Source organism: Schistocerca cancellata, chromosome 8 (assembly GCF_023864275.1).
Source record: "Schistocerca cancellata isolate TAMUIC-IGC-003103 chromosome 8, iqSchCanc2.1, whole genome shotgun sequence".
NCBI classification, from domain to species: Eukaryota; Metazoa; Arthropoda; class Insecta; order Orthoptera; family Acrididae; genus Schistocerca; species Schistocerca cancellata.
In genome coordinates, this window is record NC_064633.1 from 342,323,723 (window position 1) to 342,343,281 (window position 19,559).

Consider the following 19,559-nt stretch of genomic DNA (forward strand, 5'->3'; position numbering starts at 1 on the left):
AAATTCATCTCCACCATTCTCGTACTGTTCCAAAAGTTCGCTGTTTCTCTTGTTTCTTCGTGAGCCACTGTCAACATCCTGGGAACCCACCTGGCACAAAACTTTTTTAACGCCAGCACTTTCAGTATTCTGCAAACACTTCCTTCCCCTATCTCAACGTAGCATGACAATCCATTCACTGTCAGCAGTCACCAATTCGTTAACTCTCTGCACATTGCCTGGAGTGTGTGCAGTACGAGGCCTGCCGCTGCGAGGGCAGTCCTCAATACTGCCGTGCCCGCTTTCATCACGTAACCTGCTTGCCCACCGACTAACTGTACTGCGATCGACAGCAGCATCTCCTTACACCTTTTTCAATCTCTTGTGGATGTTTACCACTGTCTCGCTTTCACAGCACAGGAATTCTATGACAGCACGTTGCTTCTGATGAACGTCAAGTGTAGCAGCCATCGTGAAGACATGCTGTGACGACGCCACTCACGGGAACAGGTTGAACTAAGTTTGGAAACAAGCGGGAAGGATGTATCTACACACTGTAAAACTTTCACACATGCAGATAGAAAACTACATTTTTACAAAAATAATGTGCATTTCTTTTGGAGTGACTTTCGTATATTGAAGAACAATGAATTTAGACACGAAAAAAGGAGAATAAATTCGAAATGAAAGGAAATGTCGTATCAGTGAATGTAACTCTAATGTGAACCATAAAAACGTGTTGGTGGATGAAAAACCTGAACGTAAAGAAGATGAGTGTACAAAATATTTATTTCTAATCGTCAATATTACCACCTCTTATTTAATTAGTCTATGGATTTTTATAAAGAAAAAAGTTACTTCCGAATTCGTTTCTTAGACTGTATAATGAAAGAAATATGGTTTGTTTTGTTTCAGTTAAGATGCAAGTGTATACTACGGTTTGATTATATCCTGCTTAAACAAAAAAGAGTTCTTTTCCACGACTTCTATGGCCTCAAAGACAATGTAAAATAAAACTCTTTATTTACGGGTATAATGGTCATTACACCTATAAGAAGAACGCGTCATGGTCAGTACGACGACGCAAAGGAGAGGAGGCGGCAAGCTACTGTTTGTTATTCGTTGCTAAAAGGAAAATTTGGAATTTTGTGCCGCGCGGGATTAGCCGAGCGGTCTAGGACGCTGCAGTTATGAACAGTGCGGCTGGTCCCGGCGGAGGTTCGAGTCCTCCCTCGGGCATGGGTGTGTGTGTGTTTGTCCTTAGGATAATTTAGGTTAAGTAGTGTGTAAGCTTACGGACTGATGACCTTAGCAGTTACGTCCCATAAGATTTCACACATTTGAAGATAAGAGAGGTGTTCTTGTGAAAATTCAGCTTCAAAATAATCACATAATAATGCGCTGTTGCAGCACCCTAAGTAATAAGTACAAAAATTGATTTAGCTGTTTCTTATCAAAACGTTTACGACAAAACAAAATAGTATAACTGAGAATCAAGCCATTCACCGCCTTATGTTTCAAAAGAAAACATCACCAATTCGACCTCATATTTTTATAGAAAAGCAGCACACTTGAATGATATCAGTCCCAGAGGTCAATCCCGCGCGTAAATTTGGGCTGCAGTTCTCTACGTATGCAGTTATGACTTAAAATCTATAGCTTTTAAAATTCGCGCGTACCGGCTGTCACTTGCTCCGCCCCACTATAGCTGGCTAATGGCCGGGCGTGAAGTACTGTACAGCGGAGTAACATGTTCGTATTCATAGTATCGGTCAACAAACAAGCGACGGTGCTATGGTCAATGTGTCAAAGTGAGCGCTTTCTAACCTGCAGCTTATGCCACAGTCGCCTTCGCTTTGTTCCAATACAAAAATGCAGAAATGAATGCGTGTGTCATTAAAGACGTAACGTAACGCTATTTAATTATTAACATCGCTGTTGCGCGTTATTTTCTTTGTATCGAAAAGCTGACACAGTTAAAATGAAGTGCATTTGCAGGAGGTGTACCGTTCTTCAAAGTGACTGGCGTGATTAAATTGTAAATTGGAAATCATTAACTCCATTTCATAATAATTATTCAGTTGCTTAGATTTATTCCTTTTGATTTTCAGACTTATACAGTATATAAGTATTATGGAACACATATGTGAGTGAGGTGACATGTTAGGTGCACATGCCGTTCAAAACACGTTCGCAGAAGTGTCCCCCCCCCCCCCCCCCCCGCACCTCTGCCCTTGCGGTAATCGTTGAAACAAACGCCTTTTGGTTACATAGATTTTCATCGTCTCTAGTTTAATCTGCCTGTTAAAACCGTTCAAAACAACTGGTCTCTGAAATAACTGATTACTTGTTTTATATAGGCTTCGGAAAAGTCTGAAAAATTTTAATGAAGGTGAAGGAGTAGGAGATGACGATCGATATGCAGTCGAGGCTGTGGCAGAAACCGATCTCATTGTCTCGAGGAAAGATGGTGAAGTTGAAGCTGACAAGCACGGCGATGGCAAGAGCGAAAATTCACGAGTTGAAGACTTTCCCGCATCGTCACTTTTGAATGGTATAATTTTTTCACCCTGAAGCAACCACAAAATTAAGTTACTACCTGCCTTCCGCATGGAACACGCCTATCTCACCACTGACTACTAGTGTTAGACACATACGGTTGCTGTCAACAAGTATGGGCCTGAGGATGATGTTGTAACAACATCGAAACTAGTTGCCAATAAAACCAACACCTTAATACAGATGGAGGAATTACGACCTTTTTTAACAAAATTAAGGGGTCAGTTAGTATCCCAAATTTATAGCACATCAATGAAATAATACACTCCTGGAAATGGAAAAAAGAACACATTGACACCGGTGTGTCGGACCCACCATACTTGCTCCGGACACTGCGAGAGGGCTGTACAAGCAATGATCACACGCACGGCACAGCGGACACACCAGGAACCGCGGTGTTGGCCGTCGAATGGTGCTAGCTGCGCAACATTTGTGCACCGCCGCCGTCAGTGTCAGCCAGTTTGCCGTGGCATACGGAGCTCCATCGCAGTCTTTAACACTGGTAGCATGCCGCGACAGCGTGGACGTGAACCGTATGTGCAGTTGACGGACTTTGAGCGAGGGCGTATAGTGGGCATGCGGGAGGCCGGGTGGACGTACCGCCGAATTGCTCAACACGTGGGGGGTGAGGTCTCCACAGTACATCGATGTTGTCGCCAGTGGTCGGCGGAAGGTGCACGTGCCCGTCGACCTGGGACCGGACCGCAACGACGCACGGATGCACGCCAAGACCGTAGGATCCTACGCAGTGCCGTAGGGGACCGCACCGCCACTTCCCAGCAAATTAGGGACACTGTTGCTCCTGGGGTATCGGCGAGGACCATTCGCAACCGTCTCCATGAAGCTGGGCTACGGTCCCGCACACCGTTAGGCCGTCTTCCGCTCACGCCCCAACATCGTGCAGCCCGCCTCCAGTGGTGTCGCGACAGGCGTGAATGGATGGACGAATGGAGACGTGTCGTCTTCAGCGATGAGAGTCGCTTCTGCCTTGTTGCCAATGGTGGTCGTATGCGTGTTTGGCGCCGTGCAGGTGAGCGCCACAATCAGGACTGCATACGACCGAGGCACACAGGGCCAACACCCGGCATCATGGTGTGAGGAGCGATCTCCTACACTGGCCGTACACCACTGGTGATCGTCGAGGGGACACTGAATAGTGCACGGTACATCCAAACCGTCATCGAACCCATTGTTCTACCATTCCTAGACCGGCAAGGGAACTTGCTGTTCCAACAGGACAATGCACGTCCGCATGTATCCCGTGCCACCCAACGTGCTCTAGAAGGTGTAAGTCAACTACCCTGGCCAGCAAGATCTCCGGATCTGTCCCCCATTGAGCATGTTTGGGACTGGATGAAGCGTCGTCTCACGCGGTCTGCACGTCCAGCACGAACGCTGGTCCAACTGAGGCGCCAGGTGGAAATGGCATGGCAAGCCGTTCCACAGGACCACATCCAGCATCTCTACGATCGTCTCCATGGGAGAATAGCAGCCTGCATTGCTGCGAAAGGTGGATATACACTGTACTAGTGCCGACATTGTGCATGCTCTGTTGCCTGTGTCTATGTGCCTGTGGTTCTGTCAGTGTGATCATGTGATGTATCTGACCCCAGGAATGTGTCAATAAAGTTTCCCCTTCCTGGGACAATGAATTCACGGTGTTCTTATTTCAATTTCCAGGAGTGTAGATTTATCAATCAAATTTACCTTCTCTTCCAATGAACATTGTGGATCTTTTCTCCATACATGATGTAAGTTTGTTTGTGCCTCCTTCCGGTTTTAATCTTTCACAGCAAATGGATTATTATACTTCGTTGCTACTGCACTTTGTAAAATACTTCCAACAGTACCATTCTGCGCTTCAGTCCGGAACCGAGCGACTGCTACGGTCGCAGGTTCGAATCCTGCCTCGGGCATTGATGTGTGTGATGTCCTTATGTTAGTTAGGTTTAAGCAGTTCTAAGTTCTAGGGGACTGATGACCTTAGATGTTAAGTTCCACAGTGCTCAGAGCCATTTGAACCATTCTGCAATACAACTGATGTCTGAGGACGACAGCTAGAAACTACTTTATGGAGCTTGTGGGGGCAATACGTGCACACTGTGCATAAACGCGTACCGCATAATAGGTCACGTCACACGCCAAACAGATACGTCATTGTTCCTGCAATGCTGTACTGATTCTTATGCCATGTTTTTGTTGCAAGTCTCTAACCGCTGGCGTTTTAATTAAAGTAGTGATCGTCGCTTTTCCAATTTCTGTAATAACCCAATATTTCAAAGCAATGGAAAAGTTACGAAAAAGCATTATTCGTTTTTAAACAAAGTTTTATTTAAAAACGAAAAATTTTAGTACTTGCTACTATGGCGAAACGGTGTGCCGGTTTTTTACCCGGCTATTAGCAAAACATGAGAAACCTGTCATAGCCGAGACCACACAAATACCGAAAAGTAACGGTTGCTGAGAACTAAAATACCGGTATCGGTTTTAGCCGGCCGGTTTTTCCCACGCCTATTGTGCAGTACTTCGCTCTCGGGCGTTTAGCTGCTCCAGTGGGGCGCAGCGAATAACAAACAGCCGGTGCTCACAAAGTTTAAATTCTCTACATTCAAGCCATGACTGCAAACTATGATAATTATAGTCCAAATTTTCACGCGGCATCGAAGGTTGTGGCTGATGTCTTGCAAGTGTGATTTTTTTCTCCTTAATATGTGAGATCGAGTTAGTGACGTTTCCTTGTCAGTGCGACAAGTGCCTGTATTGGTCAATACTGTTTACAGGCCTCCAGCTTGTTATTCGAATGCCCCTCATACATTATGTGCATCTTGCAGCAGCATCAGTGGGACACCGATTCTCTTCCCTTTCGATGCAACAGAAAGCCTGTCCCGTGCGGCCGCATTCTCCACAGAAACCGAGAGCGGGCTGTGGAAAATCAGGCGCCGCACGCTTGTCCGCCTAGAGATGCTGCGTGATTCCTCCGGGCCGAACAAATCAGATCGTCTGTCTGTGGGGCGCTTTGACAGTCGCGCGGAGTAACCAAGGCGCATGCGCCGAGCGGCGCGGCCGTGTTTGAAGCGCAGTGGGTCGCCGCCTGCTGCCAGTAGTGGCACGGCAGCCGCTGTGCGACTCTCCTCTCTACACAGCGGTGGCTGCTTGCTGCGTTACCTGCGTGTCGTGTTGACGTAGCGATCGCCTCGTGTGCACACGAGGAACTCTTAACATAGCAGCCGGTCTCCTTCAAGTAGACGGGCGGTTATCTTTTAGATACTCTGCATTTGCCTGTGTTGTATCTTGGATTTGACTGAACACTGAGTGTATTCTCGCGTAGTGGTGACGGACGGCAGACCACAGTCAAAATGATAGCGTGGAAATTTGAGAGACACACGCCACTTGAAATAACCTTCAGGTGGTTTAGCGCTACTGAGAAAACCATAACAAGATACTGAACAGTAATAGTGTTTGATGGACCCATTAACTTCTGTTTAAAAGAGTTAGCTGCGTCCTGTGTCGGTATCAAGTCCAGCGAGCTCCTCTTGAAGCGTTTCGAGGACAGTCGTCCGGCGATGCGTTTCAGTGACGCATGACATTCTTACCAGCAGCTGGAACGAGTTGGCTGCCATGAGGCCTTGGACGCTCATCTTTCTGTCACTCTTCGTTCTGGGTGAGTGACTGCTCAAACTGTATTTACATACACCACAGTCGTGCAACATTGTGGCATTAGCACCCTATATGTGACATTCGATTGTACACTTTGCTTCTTCTTGGGTATTGACATCTTTTCTGGTATGACGAAAAAATTCAAATATAAGCACATGTCTTCTTGGCGTTTTTCTTTTTGTATCTACCCTCAAATTGCGCGCCTTGTTATTTAGTCTTTTCCGTTATTTTTTGTGCTTTGTGTTTCTTCGGTTTCTTGTTGCTGGATTCACGTAAACTCTTTTGTGATCCGCCTATGTATCGAATATGAAGTAAATAAATTAAGGAAGAGATCTCGACAAGAATCCAGATACAGACGACTCGAATACTGGCGTTAGCATTCCATACGAGGCGAAAGAAACATCAGTAGCGCTGTAACAAGTATGTCGGAAAAGGCTGCGCGCAGAATCGGGTTTGGGGAGGGTCTTGGTGCTCAGTTGCTATTTGAGCTGGGAACGTGGGGTAAAATTTTTCGTGTTTAGCCCGGACCACCGGCCATTTGTACAGACATTCTTACTGTAGCTATGTTAAGTGTGTTAAGCAAAGTATGAACGACGAACCGGACCTGGCACCCAGGAAAATTGTGCATATCGATTAATTCCTTTTGCAAAATATTTTAATTTGGCTGAAATTAATGATTAGTTAATGGCACTATTTGTGTGAACACCGTTCGGGTTTTACACAAAAACTATCACCCTCTTTAGGATTTTATGTGCAAAAACAGTCACCCTTAAACTCTGGACTGGAGCGAGACTGATGGATCGAAACTGGACCACCAGTGCATCGGACCTTGGTCTAAAATAAGTTTTAACCGTTTAAAAATAATCTTCCTTCGTGTGGATTCCACGTGAAAAAACATGTTTTTACGGGACGTTTTCGAAGCGCGCCACTTCTATACTTTAAACTTGTACTAATCGGTTCAAACTCTGCACTACGGTAGATAAATGCATAAAGCCGAAACGACATTTTTTTATGCAATAATATTTATCCATTGTCGAGATATGATAGTTTAACGTTTTCCTGGAGTTCTTTTTTAAAGTGCGCCACTTCTGTTTCTTAAATTTGTGCGAATCGTTTGAAACTTTGCATGAAGGTAGATAATTGGATAAAGTCAAAACGAGTTTTTTTCAAGTAATCTTTATCTGCTGTCGAGATACCATGGTCTAAAGTCGAGTTAAATGTAACACGTAAAAAACGTTCTCAAGTGAAATGAACGCGTGATAACGGTTTAAAGCGAACCAAATAAATTAAAAAAATGCATTATTGCGATAAAATTGAAAACTCGGCTTCAGAATCATTCGGATTTTACGTTTAAAAAACATGTTTTTGTATTTTTTTTTACGCGCGCCCTTCTGTTTCAAACTCCTGCGAATCGGATCAATTTTTGTAGGTAGACAAGTACACGTGATTAATGGTTTTCCTGTTTTGTGAAAGCTTTATCCGTTACCACGATATAAGTAGCAGGGTTTGAAGCACAAAGATACCTACACCGAAACAATCGTCACACGAGACGACAAAAACCTACATCGATTGCCAAGCTATAGCGGTCTAATTTAAAAATTATGGTCAAATGAAAGTTGGGAACCAGAATGAAAAATGCTCATGTCGTAGATCAAAAAAGGCGAACATGTCCTGGGCAGAGTTAAGGATGTAAAAGAAGGCAACTAGCTTTTCGATTGACCAGGCAGCTTCAAAGACCTTTAAATCAGAATGTCTTGACATATTCTCGCTTTTTTCCTTGTCAGTATTAGTAGCCACATCATGTAATACAACGCATCGTATCAAATAAAGTGACATTATATATGATGGCATGTCATCCAGTGTGGTATTTTTCATGTCGTGCAATATGACACAACGTGTCATAGAAGTTTAGGATCAACTCTTTGACACCTCTTACTACAGACGCACGTCCATTCTCGGATGCTGCCCATCGAAGCTGCATCCCACTCTCTAGAAGCACGAAGATTTATTTGTATTTGCTCTTATACCCATTCACCATACATTGACACAGGGTGGGTCTAAGCGATCTCAATGCGCTTGGGAAATAAGGTTAACTTGTAAGAAAAGCGCGATGTTTTGGTTTAAATGGCTTTGAAGCTGCCAGGTAAGTGAAGCTGCCAGGTAAGTCGAGAAGCTAGATCCCTTCTTTTACATCCCCAATCTTGCCCAGGTCATATCCACCTTTTTTTTAAAAAAAAATTCTAGTGCATTTATGCTTGACTTTGTGATAGGTATATCTAAACGTTTCACGAAATAGTTCTGCTCGCCCCGAAGTGAGACAGTTCTAGAATTCTGTAAAATTTCTTATGGAACACCGTTCCTTAACTAACTCATTCATATCCTGAGATCTTGGGAAACATCAGTATACTACCTAGCTTCGCAACGAGTTCTGTATGTCATTCAAAACGTAAGCAGCAAAACTGCTGTACAGCTATTTTGTATACTTTCCTATAACGCTGACAAAAGAACACAGGCTGCCAATGTCCACTTGCAATCCGGTTTCAAAATAATGTCACGGCATACTGAAAAGTAAACTTGAATAAGAGCCGAGACTTCAGTTATTGTTCAACATGTGAAAGTACTGTTGAAAGAGAATCTAAAAATGGTTTTTTATTCTATTTTACTGTTAAGTTGTGAAGTGCGACTACACCGGAAGCGTTTGAAATCTAATTGGCCAAACAAAGAAGGAAGCTTACGTTTCAGCGTCCCATTGACACTGAAGTCATTAGATAAGTTATTTAATTGTCTTCATCGCAAAGTTTATTGAACATAGTTACCAGTTTCGGCTGTACAATAACCATCTTCAGAATCTATCATTCTACTGTAGTGAAAGTCATAAAAATGTAAAAATGAGTCCAAACTGCTATGCATTCTTCACCTGGGTGCATATATAATACAAAGGTGTCTTAGTGGTTGTTGATGTATGCATAACGCACAGATGATTGTTCAAAGTAATTAAAAGAAGGTTCATTTAGAAGTAGAGTTCTTTAAAGTATTCTCAGTCTTATTTAAGCATACAAATTTTTATTTGTTTTTAACCATCTGAAAAATATACTTGTCTTCAGACACACTGAAGTTGGTAAAAAATAAAAACTGATTATCGAAATCTTTCTAAACTGAATACACTACGAGAGCTCTAGAATTAGTATTGTAATGGAAGAAGATGACAAACTTTGAGAATATGTATATTGGTCTCTCTCTCATATTTCAATACATATTGTGATTGGAACAATAACCAAAAAAATGAAAATGGAAAGATAACGAAAGGGAAGTAACAAGAGGATCAAATAACAACGTTTCAATAAAATAAAGATAGCATAAACTGTTGTGGGAAGGCTGAAGCGCAACGGTCGTCGCTGCATAGCGCAGTTTCATGGTAGTTTTTCTCGGCTACAGCTTTTGTTGTGGAGTTGACTGGAGCGGACGTTCCTGCAGGGAGCGGTGCGTTGACCCGAGAGCCGTACGTATACTCACATTTGTAGATGACGGCGGCACTGTTGGACTCTGCAAACCTTCGACGTCGCACGTTCAATATTATAACAAAAACTGTCATTAGTAACTCAGCTGAACGAGGATCAAGTGTGCGGGTGTATCCATGCTTATGAGAACCTGCAGTTGTTCTATCGAAATGATGTTCAGTGTGAATGAAATACAGAGTTCCATAAAGCTGGCAGGGCATTACAAGCAAATTCTCCGTCTACAAGTTTGGTTTCAGTACCACAGGACATTAAAGACATTATGAGCTTCCGTTCTAATTTCCAAGGAGCTGGTCTCTACACCCACTTACAGAGATAGCTGCAGTTTCACGTAGACTCCGAAGTACGACATGAAAATGTACAAAGCTTCGCTACTGGTGACAGTCACACTAAGTTCCAGAAAAAAATTCTAGTTCTGACTGGGAATCGTACCCTGAAACACGGCGTATGAAATCGGGCGACCGACACATACTAACAGTCTAAAGTTATTACTTCTGAAGTTTCTGTATGGCAAATTTATATACTTGCAAGTTGTTATCCTAAGAATATTATACCGGGTGACCCTTCTACGAGTCATGACACACATTTTCAATGGTGTTTCGGCAGATTATTGCAGTGACGTTTTTACGACGTGTATCTGGAATCACCATAAACAGATACTGCTCATCATGTTTTCTGCACGACGCTCATTGTCGAAGAAAACGTCGGTTTGTTTCCCGTTACCAACAAAGCGATTTTTAAAGCGGATTTTACGTGCGCATTCGGCATAGTGGTCCCGAATTAGTTTTTTCGATATTCGTTTTATCGATGTGTGTTAAAAGACAGTAAAGAACAAAGATTAACCGGTACCCCAGCAGTGGCGGCGTCGCCCTGGCCCGCGCTGGCTGCTTGCGCCGTGCAGCAGCACTGCTCAGTCGCTACTGGAGGACCCGTTATTCTCGTGGCTTACTATCCCTGTTAATACAGATCGATAAAAGGAATATCGAAAAAAGCTAATTCAGGACCGCTCTATCGAATGGGCATGTAAAACTCTGCTTAGAAATAAATTTGTTTGTACTTTAAATATAGAAAAAAATTATTTCCTGAATGAGATTTTCACTCTGCAGCCGAGTGTGCGCTGATATGAAACTTCCTGGCAGATTAAAACTGTGTGCCCGACCGAGACTCGAACTCGGGACCTTTGCCTTTCGCGGGCAAGTGCTCTACCATCTGAGCTACCGAAGCACGACTCACGCCCGGTCCTCACAGCTTTACTTCTGCCAGTACCTCGTCTCCTACCTTCCAGAGGTACTGGCAGAGAGACGAGGTACTGGCAGAAGTAAAGCTGTGAGGACCGGGCGTGAGTCGTGCTTCGGTAGCTCAGATGGTAGAGCACTTGCCCGCGAAAGACAAAGGTCCCGAGTTCGAGTCTCGGTCGGGCACACAGTTTTAATCTGCCAGGAAGTTTCAAAAAAATTATTGTTCATACGGTTTAAAAATGTAGCTGAGGACTGCTGCCGGCTTCTCTAGGTATTCAGGAACACCTGAAGACGCTGAAAGTAGTTGAGCAAATTAAGATCTTTGTTGGATAAATGGTAGCTATGAGATATAGGTAGTCAGGTGCTTGCTAAGAAACAACTTTTCAAAATTGAAGAAGCAATGTGAAAGGGGTGTTGCCGTATCCACACCCTGCGCAAAACATTGATCCTAGAGACATGAAATTTGGTGGGATGTTAATTATTCACCGTATGTTCTCATTAAGATAGCGTTTCTGTAAAATTTAACACCTAAAGGGCTGAATTTCTGGGGAAGCAACGCAGTACGTTTTGAGAATGAGCGCCTAGTCTATATCATTGGTCCCAGAGACACAAAATTTGGATGGAACATTTTTTGTGCAAATTAAATTCCCACTCAGAAAGATTTTTCCAAAATTTGTACTCCTAACGGAGCAGAACTGAGATTCAATAATTTGTTGTGGTATCTGTACTGAGTCTACATTATTGTCCCAGAAGTGTGAAATTTAGAAAGAACGTTAATAATTGACTTAGGCTCCCACAAAGAAATGATTTTGCGAAATTCAAAACGCAAGGTTCTGAAGTTGTGATATTCAGTTCTTTATATATATATATATATATATATATATATATATATATATATATATATATATATATAGTGCGACGCGGCATGTTTTCTATTTCACAACTCGACGCTCAGCCTACACCAGTGGCCCTAGAAACATGTAACTTAGAGAGATCATTCGAAGCAACCCAAGGAAAAATCATTTTTCAAAATTGCGTCCCCAAGCAGTAACTTTGGTATGAAATGCGTGTTAAAATTGTTTCTCAGCTCGCGTCGCGAAGAACTAATCGAGGTTTCTTATTGCATTTTGGCGGCTTAACGAAAACAATTCACGTAGCAACTAACGTAGAAATAGGCAGAACGGATAAGGAAAAGCTGATGCAGGTGGAAGGTTAAGTCATCTGGCATGGCTCCTGTTTATATGCTAAATTTATCTGACGCTTATTACGACTACTGATAGGGAGGACACTTTAGTTTCATCATGCTAAAAGTCTAATGAGTTTACTTAATGCTGAATAATGCATGTTATAAAACTTCAGTGGTTGTACGTCTAGACTTTTAGTTCTCTTCTAAGAACACGTGAGAACCTTCCGGCTGGCGCAGAACTCTGAGAGCGGCAAAGGGGACCAGGCGGCATTTAGAGGCTTTTTTCTGGCTTACGAGTGTCAGAGCCCCCTGACAGGGCTTGTGGAACTCCTCCGTCAATCAAGCTAAGACGGGATTCACGGTATTCTGCACGCTTCGGCTCCGTAGAAGGCTGAAGGCGACAGTCTCAAATTCTGGCTGCCACCTAATAATTTGCTGTGACAAATCGAAAGTCTTGTAATGTCTGGGCCTACACAGTGTGAGGAGTATCCTCACGTGGTTCGCATCAGGTTGGTCAGGTTTCTGGAAATTCAGAAGTGTATAAACAACGCTCTGAGGAGGAGGAGGAGAGGAGGATATTAGTGTTTAACGTCCCGTCGACAACGAGGTCATTAGAGACAGAGCGCAAGCTCAGGTGAGGGAAGGATGGGGAAAGAAATCGGCCGTGCCCTTTCAAAGGAACCATCCCGGCATTTGCCTGAAGCGATTTAGGGAAATCACGGAAAACCTAAATCAGGGTGGCCGGAGACGGGATTGAACCGTCGTCCTCCCGAATGCGAAACAACGCTCTGATTCGCACATCACCTGCAGACGCCAAACGGAAATTTCCAGAGCAAATTGGCAAGGAATATGTGCTGTGATTGACCCGCGTCGGGATACATTCTGTGGTGGGAATTTATTAAACGTGGCGGTTTCCACGCTATTGGCGGAAGCCAGTAACATAGTTCCTGCTTAGTGCTTGCGGCCGGAACGACGCAACCGGCAGCCCCCCTGCGGGTCCGGGGTAAGAATAGGCCCGAGGTATTCCTGCCTGTCGTAAGAGGCGACTAAAAGGAGTTTCAACCGTTTCGGCATTCCATGTGATGGTCCCCCTTGGGGTTTGACCTCCTTTTTTCAAAATTCTACAGAAGTACGAGCCTTTTGGGGAAGGACGCCTTACGTGGTGTACCACTGGTCCTCAGTGCACTAAGACCTTGGCACTCAGCATTGTACTGGCGTTGTAACCGTACCCACTATTCCTCAAATTGGGCCTAAACGCCTGATGGGTTGTACAAGTTAAGCCCATAGTGCGTCCCCATCTGCACCTACGATCCTGATGGACTTTCCATTGCACCCGAAATCCAGCACGGTAGCCAGCCCGTTGTGGTGGGGTCGTCATGTACCCTCTAGGTTGTAGCCCCCTGACAACACAGGGATCGTACTGCCGATACCTGAGCTGCACCCTCCCCACGTCGGCCAAGGAGTAGATGCCCGTCTCCTTGGGGCATCAGGACTCCCGGCAACGGTCATCCTGCCAGGTGGCCCTTGCTGAGGCTGGGTGGCGCCCGTGGGGAGAGCCCCTGGTCGGAGTGGGTGGTATCGGGGCGAACGTTTCGCAGATGAAATGTCAACACGTATCAGGTCGCTCTGCGGCCGAGTCTTTCAAAAGAAAAGGTACTGTCTCTAGTTCTGGTTCTCCTGCCATTTCCTCCTTGGCCACTCCCTGGGAGGAGGGACAGGCCCGCCGGCTTGGGGCGAAGTACTTCCCCCGCTATTTGGTCTGTTCTAGAACCGATGGGGTGACGTTCGCCGCCTCCAAGCCCATGTTCTTTGTTCAGCACATTGAAGACATCTTCGGGGAAATCGAGGCTCTCAGCAAGATGCGTTCGGGGTCCGTTCTTATAAAGACCATCTCCGCCACACAGTCGGCGGCGCTCCAGGCGTGCGACCGCCTCGGGGACATCCCAGTGTCCATTGTCCCGCATCTAGCACTAAATAGGACGCAGGGGGTTATTTTTCATCGGGACCTCCTGCTGCAATCTGATGAGGAACTCAGGGCCAACCTGGAGCGCCGAGGCGTGCATTTCGTCCGGCGAGTCCAGCGCGGCCCCAAAGACCGTCGCATCGACACCGGGGCCTTTATCCTCGCCTTCGAGGGGGGCGTTCTCCCAGAGAAGGTAAAGGTGATGTGCTACCGGTGCGACGTGCGACCTTACGTCCCGCCTCCTATGCACTGCTTTCGCTGTTTGCGCTTTGGGCACATGTCGTCACGGTGTGAGGCTGAGCCCCTTTGTGGCGATTGTGGACGTCCTCTTCATGAGGAACATACATGCACCCCACCACTTCGGTGCGTTAATTGTCCTGGCATCCACTCGCCTAGATCCTCAGACTGCCCCGCATATCAGAAGGAGAAGAAGATACAAGAACTCAAAACTTTGGATCGTCTCTCTTATTCTGAGGCCAGGAAGAAGTATGACTGCCTCCATCCCGTGCCGTTGACCGCTTCGTTTGCCTCAGTTGCGTCCACTCCTTCTGCGGTATCCTCATCCCTATCCTGTCCCCCCTCCGCCTCCTCCCCCCATCCGGGGTCTCTGCCTCCACCTCCCAAATCCCTCTCTTCCAAATCCTCCTCCCCCGTGGCCCCCGCCCCCTCTGCCCCAGGGGCCACCCTTCCTCCACTTCCTCCTCCCCCCCCCCCGCCGCCTGAGAAGCGATCCTCTTCTCAGGCATCCATTGGGGAAACGTTCGCGACCCCAGCTTCCGAGGTCTGGCGTTCCAAAACGGACCCCGCGCGTGAAGACCTTCTTCGGGTCGAGCCCACCATCCCTGTACCTCCTCGGACTTCCAAGAAGGCCTCCAAGAAGAAGTCTCTCTCCCCCTCTCCACCCCGGTGCGTTTCGTCTGACGCTCCTCCGAGTCGCTGCTCCCGGCCGTCCTCAGTTTCGCCAGGACGCTCTGCTGCCAGGCGCTCAGCTGGCCTCTCGTCGGCAAATGATGCTGCCCCTCCTACACCACAAGGGACAGCAGCCGCAGCTGGCGACGACTCGATGGAACAGGATCCGCCTCCCACCGGTTGTAGCATTGTTCCCTCGAAACATGGCCCTCCGTGGCTGTCGAGGTGACCAGCTCTTCCCCCGTCTCGTTCCCCCTCTTCTTTGACTAGCGATGGCCTTGTTACATTGGAACATAAGAGGTATTCGCTCTAATCGGGAGGAATTACAACTGCTCCTCCGCCTGCACGGTCCGCTCGTCCTTGGTCTCCAGGAAACCAAGTTGCGCCCGACTGACGGTATTGCCTTTGCCCACTATACTTCGGAGCGGTATGACCTCACCCCTGTGGACGGTATCCCAGCTCATGGTGGGGTCATGTTGCTAGTTCGGGACGATGTCTATTACCATCCCATCCCATTGACCACCCCACTCCAAGCAATAGCTGTCCGTATTACTCTTTCTGCTTTTACTTTTTCCGTTTGTACCATCTACACTCCACCGTCATCCGCAGTTAGTCGGGCTGACATGAAGCACCTAATTGTTTAGCTTCCTCCGCCGTATTTATTGTTCGGCGACTTCAATGCTCATCATCCCCTTTGGGGCTCTCCTGCATCCTGTCAAAGAGGCTCACTCTTGGCGGATGTCTTCAACCATCTCAATCTTGTCTGTCTCAATACTGGCACCCCAACTTTCCTCTTGGACTCTACTCATACCTACTCCCACTTGGACCTCTCGATCTGTTCTACCACTCTTGCCCGTCGGTTCGAGTGGTATGTCCTTTCTGATACCTATTCGAGCGACCACTTCCCCTGTGTCGTTCGTCTCCTGCACCACACCCCATCCCCACGTCATTCTAGCTGGAACATACCAAAAGCCGACTGGGGTCTTTACTCCTCCTTGTCGACCTTTCCGGACCACGAATTTCTCAGTTGTGACAGTCAGGTCGAATACCTCATGGCTGTTATCATCAATGCTGCCGAACGTTCCATTCCTCGTACTGCCTCTTCTTCACGTCGCGTTTCTGTCCCCTGGTGGAATGAGGCTTGTAGAGACTCTATCCATGCTCGACGACGTGCTTTACGCACCTTTTGCCGCCATCCTACGTTGGCGAATTGTATTGGATACAAACGACTCCGAGCGCATTGCCGTAGAGTCATCAAAGACAGCAAAAAAGCTTGTCGGGCCTCTTTCACCAGCTCCTTTAACAGTTTTACTCCCTCTTCTGTCGTCTGGGGTAGCCTGCGCCGGCTGTCGGGCATTAAGGCCCACTCCTCGTTACCTGGCCTGACCTCAGGTAATGAGGTCCTTGTTGATCCTGTGGCTGTCTCCAACGCCTTCGGCCGGTTTTTCGCGGAGGTTTCAAGCTCCGCCCATTACCATCCTGCCTTCCTTCCCAGGAAAGAGGCAGAAGAGGCTCGGCAACCTTCCTTCCACTCGCTGAATCTGGAAACTTATAATGCCCCCTTTACTATGTGGGAACTCGAACGTGCGCTTGCACTGTCCCGACCCTCTGCTCCGGGGCCAGATGGCATTCACGTTCAGATGCTGGCACACCTTTCTCCGGCGGGGAAAAGCTTCCTTCTTCGTACCTACAATCGCGTCTGGACCGAAGGTCAGGTCCCCATGCGTTGGCGTGACGCCGTCGTTGTTCCTATACCCAAACCCAGGAAGGATAGACACCTTCCTTCTAGTTACCGCCCCATTTCTCTTACAAGCTGTGATGGAGCGCATGGTTAATGCTCTGTTAGTCTGGATTCTTGAATCTCGACGGCTACTTACCAATGTCCAATGCGGCTTTCGTCGCCGCCGCTCCGCTGTTGACCACCTTGTGACCTTGTCGACATTCATCATGAACAACTTTTTGCGACGGCGCCAAACGGTAGCCGTGTTCTTCGATTTGGAGAAGGCTTATGATACCTGTTGGAGAGGAGGTATCCTCCGCACTATGCACAGGTAGGGCCTACGCGGTCGCCTGCCCCTTTTTATTGATTCCTTTTTAACGGATCAAAAGTTTAGGGTACGTGTGGGTTCCGTATTGTCCGACGTCTTCCTCCAGGAGAACGGAGTGCCTCAGGGCTCCGTCTTGAGCGTAGCCCTTTTTGCCATCACGATCAATCCAATTATGGATTGCATTCCACCTAATGTCTCAGGCTCTCTCTTTGTCGATGACTTCGCGATCTACTGCAGTGCCCAGGGAACATGCCTCCTGGAGCGCTGCCTTCAGCGTTGTCTAGACAGCCTATACTCATGGAGCGTGGCAAATGGCTTCCGGTTCTCTGAAGAGAAGACGGTTTGTATCAACTTTTGGCGATATAAAGCGTTCCTTCCGCCATCCTTACATCTCCGTCCCGTTGTTCTCCCATTCGTGGAAACAACTAAGTTTCTGGGGCTCACGTTGGACAGGAAACTGTGTTGGTCTCCGCATGTCTCTTATTTGGCGGCCCGTTGTACACGTTCCCTTAATGTCCTCAGAGTTCTTAGTGGTTCATATTGGGGAGCGGATCGCACTGTCCTGCTTCGCTTGTATCGGTCCACAGTCCGATCGAAGCTGGATTATGGGAGCTTCGTCTACTCGTCTGCTCGGCCATCCCTCTTACGCCGTCTCAACTCCATCCACCATCGGGGGTTACGTCTTGCAACCGGAGCCTTCTACACTAGTCCTGTCGAGAATCTTTATGCTGAAGCTGTCGAATTACCATTGACCTACCGGCGCGACGTACTGCTGTGTCGGTATGCCTGCCGGCTGTTGTTTATGCCCGACTACCCCTCTTACCAGTCCTTCTTCGCCGATTCTCTCGACCGTCAGTACAGGTTGTATGTGTCTGCCCTGCTGCCCCCCGGAGTCCGCTTCCGTCGCCTGCTTCGACAATTGGATTTTGCCCTCCCTACCACCTTCAGAGAGGGTGAGAGCCCGACACCACCTTGGCTCCAGGCTCCGGTTCATATTTATCTCGACCTCAGCTCACTCCCAAAGGAGGGTACTCCGGCTGCAGTATATTGCTCACGGTTTGTCGAACTTCGTGCTCGACTTGCCGATCACACCTTTATTTACACCGATGGCTCCAAAACTGCCGGTGGTGTCGGCTGCGCCTTTGTCGTCGGGGCCGCCACCTTTAAATACCGGCTCCTCGACCAATGTTCCAGCTTTACGGCCGAGCTTTTTGCTCTCCATCAGGCCGTTCAGTATGCCCGCCGCCACCGCCATTCATCGTATGTACTCTGCTCTGACTCACTCAGTGCTCTTCAGAGCCTTGGAGCTCCCTATCCGGTCCATCCCTTGGTTCAACGGATACAGCAGTCCCTCCATTCTTTCGCTGATAATGGTTCTCCTGTCCGCTTTCTGTGGGTTCCCGGACATGTAGGAGTGCCTGGGAATGAGGCTGCGGATGCTGCGGCCAAGGCTGCAGTCCTCCTGCCTCGGCCAGCCTCCCATTGTGTCCCGTCATCTGACATTCGTGGGGACGTTTGTAAGAGGCTTGTGTCGTTGTGGTGGGATGCTTGGTCATCCCTCCAAGGAAACAAGCTCCGGGCAGTAAAACCGCTCCCGACTGCTTGGACAACCTCCTCCCGACCATCTCGGCGAGAGGAGGTCCTTCTGACCAGGTTGCGGATTGGGCATTGCCGGTTTAGCCACCGATACCTGCTCTCCGGTGACCCAGCCCCGCAGTGCCCTTGTGGTCAGGCATTAACAGTGCGCCATGTTTTATTGTCGTGTCCCTGCTTTAGTCAATCTCGTGTTGTCCTGTCCCTGCCATCTACTTTACCGGATATTTTAGCTGATGACGCTCGAGCAGCTTTGACTGGCTTGTCCAAAGACATCTAACTTTTTTACTTATTTTATTTGCATCTTTGTCAAGCCTTTCTGGTGTCCCCCCTCCCCTTGAGTTTTACTAGATTCCCTGTGCTCTAATAACTGTGACTGGGCGCTAATGACCTCAGTAGTTGAGCACCCTTAAACCCCACCAAAAAAAAAAAAAAAAAAAAAGCAACCGGCAGAGTCCGAATCAGGGGACACGATAAAATGAACACTCTTGGTTTGGATGTGGAGGTTAAAGATCGTTGGTTTTAGGCGTCGAGGACATTGAGTTCAAACGGTGGATGGGACTTCACGATGACAGATTTCTGACGAACGAGATTCTGGCCCTTCACGTGCGACCACGCGCAGCCAACTTACCGCCACAGCAAATTGGTGAGAATATGCAAGAGCACGGGCTGTAGGTGGGCATTGGGGTTTGCAAAGGGGCGTACCGTTTCCATTGTACATCAATCCTGATTCCAGCGGTTATGTCGTTGCTTTTAATATAATAAAAATCAATTTAATTTAATTTGCATTTAATTCGAAGTAACTAGTAGTTTCCTTCAATTCCTTGTGATTATTATTTGTCGATTCATTAAAAATAGTCCTCAGTAGGATTTTATAGCAATTTATCACCTTAGGATTCCATGCTAGCGTCG

General features: G+C 47.1%; 1 protein-coding gene across 1 annotated transcript in view; it reads left to right on the forward strand.

Moving 5' to 3' along the window:
• The first annotated feature begins 6,095 nt into the window (after positions 1 to 6,095).
• Positions 6,096 to 19,559, forward strand: part of LOC126095561 (zwei Ig domain protein zig-8-like) — a 371,675-nt gene continuing 358,211 nt past the window's right edge. Inside the window, exon 1 of the mRNA XM_049910339.1 lies at positions 6,096 to 6,199. Within this exon, the coding sequence (XP_049766296.1) occupies positions 6,157 to 6,199 (43 nt within the window). The 5' untranslated portion in view covers positions 6,096 to 6,156. The remainder of the gene's footprint in view (positions 6,200 to 19,559) is intronic.